Source organism: Alligator sinensis, unplaced genomic scaffold (genome assembly GCF_000455745.1).
Source record: "Alligator sinensis unplaced genomic scaffold, ASM45574v1 scaffold1238_1, whole genome shotgun sequence".
Classification (NCBI taxonomy): domain Eukaryota; kingdom Metazoa; phylum Chordata; order Crocodylia; family Alligatoridae; genus Alligator; species Alligator sinensis.
This window is the reverse complement of record NW_005842436.1, coordinates 1,248,875-1,259,037: the sequence shown is the minus strand read 5'-3', so window position 1 is coordinate 1,259,037 and position 10,163 is coordinate 1,248,875. Positions and strand designations below refer to the sequence as shown.

The window sequence follows — 10,163 nt, the reverse complement described above, 5'->3', positions numbered from 1 at the left end:
TGCCGGGAGCCGCGGGGCGCCCAGGCCCCAGGGCGGCAACTGCCCCGGCCCCTGCTCCCGCCCCAGCCAGGGCAGGCCCGAGGGTTGCCTGCGTCCCTGCACCGCCCCCTGCCGTTCCTTCCAGGACGGGCGGGGGCGTCCTGCTGCCGCCTGTGCAGCCTGGCCCGCAGTCCTTGCATCCGCTTCGGAGCTGCATCGCCGCCAGCCACCCCAGTAATTCTCCTGGTGGTTTATTTTCAGAGACAGCCCTGGAAGGAGGAGAAATGCAAGAGGAGGGAGAGTGAGAGGGGGTAAGACACTTCCAGGAAAATCCAGGGAACAGTGTGAGTGGCTCCAACGGGAGGTGCCCTCCCCTCTGGCTCAGAACTAATGCGGGTCCCTGGGGTGGGTACAGCTCGTGCACAGGGGCGGGTGGTGGGTGCCCAGAGCGCATGATCTGGAGCACTACTCCTTTCGGCCATTGGTTTTGGACAGGGGAGCAAGCTGGCCCAAAGGGGCTGTGGAAATAAAGTAGAGGGCTCTTCCCTTGTGCAGCATTAGTTTATATGCAGCTGTGTGTCACACAGGTGAAGTAGGATGAGTCGATCAATAACACAGAGTTTCTTTAACCCCTAGTGAGCAGGAAAGGGGCATGGGGTATACAGGCCTCTTTTCTCCTTGGTAATTGCGGTATTGCTGGTGTGTAACCAAATTTGGCCTTTTAAACTGTATGGAAGTCATCAGTTTCGACCGTCCCCTCCCCCTCCACCTGCCAAAGCTTTGCAAGGGTGCTTTTGCATCCTGTCAGATGTTTGATGTTTCACGTTTGGCCATCAGCCTAAATTGTTGCCAGCAGCACTTGGAAGGCTGGCAGTATTCCATCCTTTAAAGAAGGTTTTCACAGGTTGAGTGTTGCTTTGTATGCCAGTCTCAAGCGACATATTCAGGATTTTGTTTATAAATTATATCTACGGTTGATTGAAGATCAGAAATAAATTTCCTTTGTGAAAGAAAGGAAAGTTGTCTACAAAGCCTACTGTCCAAACTTGCATACCCAACCTTAATTGTAATCTGCTGTCACACACACTCACCCTTGCTGTATCTGTGCATGTAGGTACCAGTGATTAAAGCAATGCTTATATGAAATATAAACCCAGCCAATTTAGTGTGTGAATCTGTGAAGCTCTGTAAGGGTCATGTTGCTGATTCGGTGATCCTCATGACAAACTGTAATTAAGTGCCCTGGTTTGTTCAGTTGTTTATTTAGTACATGTAAATCTGTGGTCTGTACATACATAGAAGGTATTTTTGGTTTATATCAGGAGGGTACATTGACATCTATCTGATGCTAGACTGGTGAATAGGAAGAAGGTCCCGTCACTGGCCTGTTTGTGGAAGCTGAGATGATGAAGGCACATCAGTGGGAACATGCTGTGGTGCAGGGTTGAAGCTCCATCCCGTATGTGATAGTTATAGAGCAATTGGAAGGGTTACGTGCAGAGTGCTGGTAAAGTAAGTGTGAGTTGTGTTAAAGTGGGGATGCTGAAGTGGGATGCATGTTTTCATATGGGTTTTTAGACCATAACTGGAGGAGGGTGGGTATCAGGTAAGAGGATAGAAGTCTGGTGGAGGAGCCTTCTCTTCAAATTTCCTTTCTCTGGAAGTTTGCCATGTTAGTGTGATTGCATGAAAGCTTCATTCCTGACACCACTCCCCACTTTTTTTTTTCTAGTTCCTTATAACTTTGTCAAACTTCTGTCTTTCGAGCTGAAATTTCCAGGCCTGCTCTCTGCTCAGGCATGAAGTATTTTGAGGGGGGGAGTTTGGACAGAAATGTCTTGGCCCTTTTTTGATAATTGGTCTACTATTAAAAATTAAAGTTACAAACTTTTTAATAGTTCTAACAGTGGATTAAATGGAGGCAGAATGTAGTTGATGGCCCCAGTCAATGTTAGTTTGGATTTTAGAGTTTGAAAAAAGAATTACCTTTAACCATTTATCAACTTTCTAAATGAATAAGGGTTGCACAGTATGTTTGTGTGCTAAAAAATCAGAATTTCAGTTTATTTTGAGCCCCTCTTCTTTGACACACAAATCTTTCCAAGTGGATCTTTGGGAGTCTTTAACCATTGCAATTTTATTTGCAAAGTGCATATTGTTTTTAGTGTTGCATTGTGCAAACTGAATTTCATTTGTGGTTTGAGGTTGCGCCTGTGCAAATTGTAAAGGCACTTAGATTTGTTTTAAAAAAAGAAGCTTAGAAAGTTCCATGGAGAAGACTCTCGTGCTTACTTGGGGAGTAACTCAAACATCAAGGAAATGCCTTAAGAGCTGTTCCCTTGTGTGCATAAAATACAGTAGTACAGTCATGTAACACTGTATGCAGCACTCTTCTTCAGTCAGTGTACATTATGAGTCGTGCTCAGTGAATGAGGTAAAGAAATGGACTTGAGATCTCTGCGTTAATTTGGGCCAAGTTTTCAGCGACATCCAGAGCAGTTTAGTCAAAAGCGACTAACTTCAAATGCATTTGTACTGGGGCATCTAAGTGTATAGAAAGGTGAAATACTTACACTGGCATGAAAAAAAAATAGCAGACAGGACATAAGCCACCTTGACAACCTGTCAGGGGTGTTGTAACCATGTTAGCATGGTTAGGTATGCAGACATGATACACAAAATAAACCCGGAGATTTTAAATAGGAATCCATAGCATTAAAACCATTCTGCCCTGTTGTGGTCCATATGGGTTTTTTGCAACAGGAAAATCCCTCTATTATTTTTGTGCAGTCAAAAATAAGAGCAGACACCTTCTAAGGAGTACTTTGGATCTATCAGTGGGTGCCTTGTGCCCTAAAAGGCTGAGCACCACTGATCTAGGTTTAATTTACCTCCCTATATGAATCCTATGTATATTACACCTTGGTAAGCGAATAGTTGTCCTACCCTAAAACAAGTAATTAGCCCTTAAGCATACTTGTTTCCATTGGTGTGAGGGTCACAGCTGACCAAGGTAGAAAGTGTAGGAGGTAGAAATGAATGGCAAGTCTGTAAATAATTCATTTAAAAATTAGAAGCAACTGGGTTTACTTAAAAATAGTTTCCTCTCCATAGTGATAAATTACTGTATAATTTTGGTGGATGTGTAGAAATTGTAGGGTGTCAAGTCTTTATCTTCAGTTTTAACTGTTTAAAAAATAAATGCCTTACTTTGCTGCTATTCTTAGTTACTTTTTAGTCTGCTCATTGAATGAAATTCTGTAATGATATGTAATTGTGTAATTAAATCATGGAATCGTAGAGAAGTAGGGCTGGAAAGGACCTCCAGAGGTCATTTGGTACAACCTGCTGCATGAGGCAGGATCATCTCTATCCAAACCATCCCACCCATTCAAAAGAGAAGTTGTTAGAATCAGGGCAGATGAAGGCTGAAAGAGAAACCTACATACCTTCCTGAGCATAAGCACCTTGCTTTGCATATTGGATTTTCTCCAAGCATAGCTTTTATTGTACAGAGTTTAACTGTCACTTGTCATATGTGTAAATGAATGTTCTCAGCCTTCACTCTTATCATGACTTTTGTATTGGGATGTCTTTAATTTTTTTAAATAGCAGTCTTCATTGCCCATGAAACCACTAACTAAGCATATTGCCTTAGGGAGTAGATTCCGTGTTAGATTGCACAATGTTTTAGGTCCCCTGAAATTGCTGTGTCAGCAGAGGTTAAGCTCCTCCCATCCTCAGAGGGCTGTCTTTTGATTTCTTGCTGATCCTCAGATTGGATGGGTTTGAGTGACAATGACTTGTGGAGAAGACAAGGTTCTTGTAAGGTCCTGGTTTGAAAACATGAATGAAGTAGGGAGTGATCCATTCATCCCTTGTAGAAGTAAGGAGCTTAGAATCAGGTTGCCTGGGTTCTTTCCCCAGTGCTGAGAGTCAGCCACATCAGGAAAGTCAGAATCTCTTAAGTTCTGTTTTCAGCTTTCTCATGGGAGTTGGTTTCAGGTGGCTAGAGCAGCGGGAGGCAGGAAGCTGGGAGTTCTAGATTATATTTCTTGATCTGATGCTGGTTCTCTGTTATCTTGGGCAATTCTGTTTTCCTCTTTTTGCCTGTCTTTCCCCATGTGTAACACCCTGCTAACATCCCTTTGCTGTTTATGGTCCCTGGTGTTGTATGGACAGTGATGGGCAGTATCTGGAATTCTTACCAATTAGGGGTTGAGTTGTAGGTGATGTTGATGAAAATGTTTGTTTCCATGTGTAGAGGGTCACAGCTTCAGACGCATAGTTCCTCACCCCATCATACTCCCTGCTACACTCAGGTGATGACCTGGGAATATTGGCTGTCCTTTGGAGGTGGGGAGTTAGTCATCTTCTGGGTGGAGGTCTGTAAGTGTCAAGCTTTTAGGAGGTAGTTGACAGTGTCCCAGGCCTGTGGGAGTGGTGGGCAGCAGACTTGTTCCCTGGTGGGGTAAAAGGATCGTGGCAAAAAGATCAGAAGAAGAGCTCTGAATAAGAAACGGTAGAGATCCCAGAGAGCTGTCACCGCTTTAGCCTGTGTCTCTGAGTCTCTCTGGGTTTAAAGTTCCTCTCTTTGTGTGTGTGTGTGTGTGTGTCTTATTTTTCCCCCTTCCCCCCATGCCCAGCTAGGATGGAAGAATCTCACTTCAACTCCTCTCCGTACTTCTGGCCAACTGTGCCCACAGTCTCAGGACAGGTAAGAGCTTTGTCTTTCAGTATGGCCTATTGGTCTTGCTTCTTAGCTGGAAATTTGCTTGCAGCGAGTGTTTCCGCCCCTCTTCCTACTCATGCTGCTGGGAGAGGCCAGCTCTTGGGTGTTCTGAAATAATTATTTTCCTCACCTATTTAGATTGAAAACACCATGTTCATTAACAAGATGAAGGAACAACTATTGCCCACAGAGAAGGGCTGCAGCCTGGCTCCCCCCCACTACCCAACCCTGCTGACAGTGCCCACATCTGTAGCCCTATCCACTGGCATCTCCATGGACTCTGACACCAAGCCAGAGCAGCTGACCCCACACAGCCAGGCCCCTGTGACTCAGAACATCACTGTGGTGCCAGTACAGTCTGCTGGGCTCATGACAGCAGGTAAGGGGGCACCAGAGGCTTCTGGAAGAATGGGAGGGTGACTCCATTGTCTGAAGGGGATGAAGTGGATAGGTCCTGAAAATTCTCAGGAACCAGTATATTCATCCTGATCCTTGAAGTGACAGGTGTTGCAAGGGATTCTCATCATATTGCTTGTTATGATGCCTATTTGACCTCTAGTAACAGAGGGTGGGGGAGGATTTGGGAGGGTAGCCCTACTTCCTTGTGGATCAGGGTTGTGGGTTGATTTTGAGCTCCTGTTTTTGGAACACAAGAGTTGAGAAGGTTGGATGTCTCTTAGAAGGATGGATGTTTGACTTCACCCACTTCGCTGTCCCTGCAGGTCCTGGTCTGGTGATCACCTCTCCCTCGGGTTCCCTGGTGACCACAGCCGCCTCTGCCCAAACCTTCCCCATCTCGGCTCCTATGATTGTCTCCGCATTGCCTCATGGTTCCCAGGCTGCCCTCCAGGTGGTACCTGATCTGTCCAAGAAAGGGACTGCTGCCCTCTCTGAAGTGAGTGGGGGTGGAGGGGGTGGGGGAGTTGCCCCCAAACCTCCTCGGGGTCGCAAGAAGAAGCGATTGCAGGAGTCGGGGCTGCCAGAGATGAGTGACCCATTCGTGCTATCAAACGAGGACGATGAGGACCAGCACAAAGATGGCAAGACATACAGGTGGGGAGCAGGGCTTAACTGTGGCTGTAATACAGTGTGGGGTTGGGGGTCTTGGTGGTCTACCTTCATGAATAATTTGGGCCAGAGGAGGTCTGTACTTCCTTTCCAGGAGCTTCCATGTGTGTGCAGTTTTCAGCTGCAGAATGAATTGGGGTTTTTCTTTTCTTTTTTTTAGTTTTATCTATCAGTAAAAATTAAAAAATACGGTTAATCCACCTGTAAAGATTTCAGTGCGTGTTCCTGAACTTTCAGGAAATAGGTTATTCTGTGACGCTGCTGCCGGGGCAGCTAGTGACTAGGGCAGGGGTGGGCAAAATCTGCTCCATTGAGGGATTTTGCAGGGGCATGCAGGCAGTGGATCACAGCTCTGCCCTGGGCTCCAGCCCTGTGTTGTTACTACCCCATGATTCTGGGGTCTCCATGGAGACCAGCCAGGAGTTGTGCAGGCAGGGCATGCAGTCTGGCAGGGCGGATGGGTGGGCAGGGAGCTGTGTCCTTGGCTGGGGTCAGGATCTTGGAGGGGTGACAGCACAAGGCCTAGACCCGGGCCTGGGTCAGAGCCACAATCCGCTGCCTGGACACCCCTGCCCATGAAACCTGCGTGTATCGCAGGGCCATACAGGCAGCAGGCTGTGGCTCAGCCCTGGCCTCATGCTACCACTGCCCTGGGATCCCATGATTCCACCTTGCTCGCCCATCCTGAGCACTACTCCCTGCCTGCCTGCAGGCCACATAAGGAGTTTTTGTGAGCTGTTGTGCAGGTGGAAGAGGGAATGCTGCTGACCCAGCCCACAGCAACTCAGCAAAACTCCTTACTTGGCTCACAGGCCCAAATAGTTTCCCACCACTGGACTAGGGGCTAATGATGCTGAACCTCCCTGCTGCTGTTGTAGTGGTGAAGTGCATTTGATCTACTGCAAGATGCACTATTACCTGCTGCCCACTGGGGAGCTTGAGGGTTGGGAGCTGCAGTGCATCTGACAGCCTCTGGAGAGGAGCTCCTGGGTAAGCAGTGTAGCGGTTAGAGACAGAAGAGGAAGGAGCCACAGAGCAATAAACTTCCATGGGGCAGTTTCTGGTCATGTGCGTATTTCCTCTGCTGCTATTTTACCAAGCCCAGCAAAAAAGGGCTATTTGAGCTAAGGGTTTAGGTGTTCTAGCATGTGGGGGGAAAGACCTCATGCTCTTAACTTCAGAAGAATGTGGTGAGTTTAAAGGTCAGCAGTAGAAAAAGGGAGAAGTTTAGTAGGAAAAGAAGTCCTTGGGTGAGAGGATACGGCGTGTAGAAATTTCTAAAAAGATGGGGGTTGGGTTGCATGAAGCTGAGAGAGGTCTGGAGAGTTTTGCCTGTGTGGGAATGGGGAATAAGGTGGATTGGGTTGTCGGGGGGTAAATGAGAATGTATGTTGAATCAGTGCTAGCTAGACATGGGGGAGAGTTGGCTGGAAGTGAAGGATTGGCAGGAGGAGTAATAATTTTTTGCTTTGCCCTTCACAGTTCGGTGTTGCTTTTCCTTCTGAAAACAGAAAAGTGATGGGGGACAGAACTGGGGAGGTGATGCCCTTTTCTCTTGCCACTTCACCGTGCCAACTGTCCTGTATCCCCTATCAAAACAGTTCCATTTGCATTGCTCTGAACATGGGTTTCTTTACTGATAAATCATGCAGTAAGTTGTAACAACATTTAAAGTGTTTATGCAAAATAACTTGTTCATGTTAGGGGTTGCATTAGTTGAACTATATCAGGTTTTAAGCCTCTGAGTTTCTGAACTGGTGCAGTTAATTTGAGAGAAAATATGTGTAGATCAGCCCTCGGACTCCCTGCCCAGTGTTCCAGGTTTTCACTTAGAAAGTGTGTTTAACCTGCAAGGTAGGGGAAGGGGTGTTAGGGAGTTTGCTGTTGTCATGTATTTTATGTCTCAGCCCCAACTCCACACTACTCACAGTGCACGTACATTCTGGATCAACTAATTGGGTTGTTTAAATGTCTTGTCATAGAGAGTGCTCTTAACAGAGAACTAGAATTAAAGCTCTACTAGGACTTTAATTACAGGCTGTAGTTTGCTTCAGAGTTTGAAAAATGTCTCTAAAACAGGTGGAGTGACTCGGCATAAACCTCCATGCACATTCAATTTAAAAGGCTTTTCTCACATGGGCTTTTTTAAAAATAATAATAAAGGAGAATCAGTTCAAATGCAGAAATAGATAATACAGGAAATGGGTGGGGGAAGACTAAAATGAGGTTTCTAGAAGGATGGGGACCACAAGAGCAGTTATGCTTTGGAGAAATGGGGCTATGGGTGGAGGAGCTCATGTCCCAAGAAAGGGAGCAGAGGAAAGGAAGAATGGAGAGGGACAGGGCAGAGAAACTGATGGCTCAGGTATGACAGACAGAAGATTGCACTAGCAAGTTTCTCTGTGTTGCTTTCTGTCTCAAGTTCCACTTCTGTCCCTTGCCCCAAGGACCAGCTGGCTGATCACAGGAATGAGTATAGTAGTTCACTGAGCCCCCTCTGACTTGTTGGAGCACTGCATATCATCTGACTAGTCATGCACATTCATCAGACCCATGCTATTTCAGAAACAGAACCGTGCTCAAGAGAAGATTTTCTCTGTCAATTCCTTAATTGTGGAGATGGAACAGCTGGGCAGTATTGGAGAGGTTGGAAAGCAGGCATTTGGTTTGGGGCCTTCTTTGTGTTAACAGAACAAGGAAAATCCCAAATTGTTAAATAATTAGTGTTGTTCAGCTGATATTTATTTTGAACACAGATCCACAGATTTGAGGAAATAAAGTTTTGAATTTGACAAATTGTGCTGATGTATTATCCAGCATATAACTTGCATGTTACATTTTCTTCCTTCATGCTTGAATGTGTGACACTGTTTTTAGTAGCTTATATCTTTGTCAAATGATTTGGACTGGAAGAGAGCTTTAGCAAAACCAGGTCAGATTAGGGACAACATTCTGCTTATGTTACCTCTTCTTGCCTTAATTGAAAAGATCAGGCATTTAATTTTATTGTTTATATTGCCATAACACACAGCACCTGTGTCAGGGACTAGGAATGTCTTATGCTGCTTGCTGTACTAATACAGAACAAAAAAGCGAGATATGTCCCAGGGAGCTTATGATTAAAGTAAATCTAGGAGGGTAATGGGTCTAGAGCTAGGGACAACAAAGTTGCCTTTTTATGCAGTGGTTCTCAACCCTTTTTGCACTCAGAACCCATTGTAAACATTGATGACCAGTCCTAACCCAACAAATAGTATAAAGTAGAAATCGCAGCAGTATTTTCGCCCCAAAATACTTGTTACACACTAGAAGTGAAAGCAACTCAACGGTCTTTAATTTTAAAGACAGAAATCAACAGGAAAACATTAACAGCAGTATCAACATGTGGCTCTTCATTACTCCCAAGTGACATTCATCATTGTGCAATTCAACAATGCAAATTGCTGGTGCCCCTCATTCCCAACACAAATCTGTGGGGGGACACCTTCCCCCCCCCTCCATACCTCCCAATGTGTTGCCTGTGCACCCTGTGCCCCCATAGACTTACCTGCAGGGAGCTTCAGGAGCTACTTTCCACACTGTCTGGCTGCCACGTGTACATGACGTGGTGCCTGCTGCCTAATTGCCCTCCTCCCACTCCTCCCCAGCCCCAAGCAGCCCCTTGCTCCTTTAAAGGAGAAAATCTGTGGTTTTCCATTTTTTTTCTGTTAATGTTTGCGACCCCTTCATCCACTTTTGGGTCACAACCCACAGGTTGAAAAACGCTGTTCTAATGGAAATCCATGTTTATCATCCTCCAAAGATTCTCTTTGGGCTTGTCCAGAGCTATAGAAAAATGCTTGCTGCAAAAGTCTCTGAACATTTCATATTAATTAAGCATGGTTCTTAGGCAGTTCTCTACAGTGTCATGTAGAAGTGTTCTCAAGATCCCATTTGGCACACTTATTTGCTGAAATTTCCAACTATTTATGATCTGTTGTATGTGGGAGGGATTGGTAGAACTCTGTCATGGGGGCCTGACACTTCCCATTATAAGGTGTGGGGTGTTTTTGCTTTATTTTGTTTTTTTAACATTGCTTACAGCTTTGCTGAGCTTTAACTATTTGGCTTAAGACTCTTCATTTTGATTGTCTGCCTCTAGTAGCTCTTTGGGGAGAAATATCACCCAAACTGGGTCTGTTGTTTGAGGCAAAGGAAAAATGTTTTGCAGTGTTAGAAAAGATCACCAAACTTTTTAAAACAGCCCTAGGATCCTCCTGCTTTGGACAGACTTGGGTTTCTTTGGTGTGGCTTCCATGTCAGGCATAGCTCTTTGTCATGCATGCAAAAATTCACTTAAATTTAACCAAGTTATAAGTGTTGCTGGGGGGGAGGAATCTGCTTG

The 10,163-nt window shown here is 45.4% G+C and overlaps 1 protein-coding gene across 20 annotated transcripts in view; it reads left to right on the top strand.

The window, feature by feature from the left end:
- ZNF384 (zinc finger protein 384) overlaps positions 1–10,163 on the top strand; it is a 26,122-nt gene that overhangs the window by 594 nt on the left and 15,365 nt on the right. For 4 of the 20 annotated variants that reach the window (XR_003095641.1, XM_025211897.1, XM_014523046.2 and 1 more), the window contains exons 3-6: positions 241–323; positions 4,626–4,696; positions 4,850–5,090; positions 5,434–5,764. Coding sequence is in view for 19 of the 20 variants with exons in the window: in XM_025211897.1 (XP_025067682.1) it covers positions 241–323; positions 4,626–4,696; positions 4,850–5,090; positions 5,434–5,764 (726 nt within the window). In the remaining variant the exon portion in view is untranslated. Of the gene's footprint in view, positions 1–6; positions 324–1,301; positions 1,492–4,243; positions 4,302–4,625; positions 4,697–4,849; positions 5,091–5,433; positions 5,765–10,163 lie in introns of those variants that run through there. The other 16 variants (XM_025211903.1, XM_025211904.1, XM_014523041.2 and 13 more) reach the window with 14 other exon arrangements.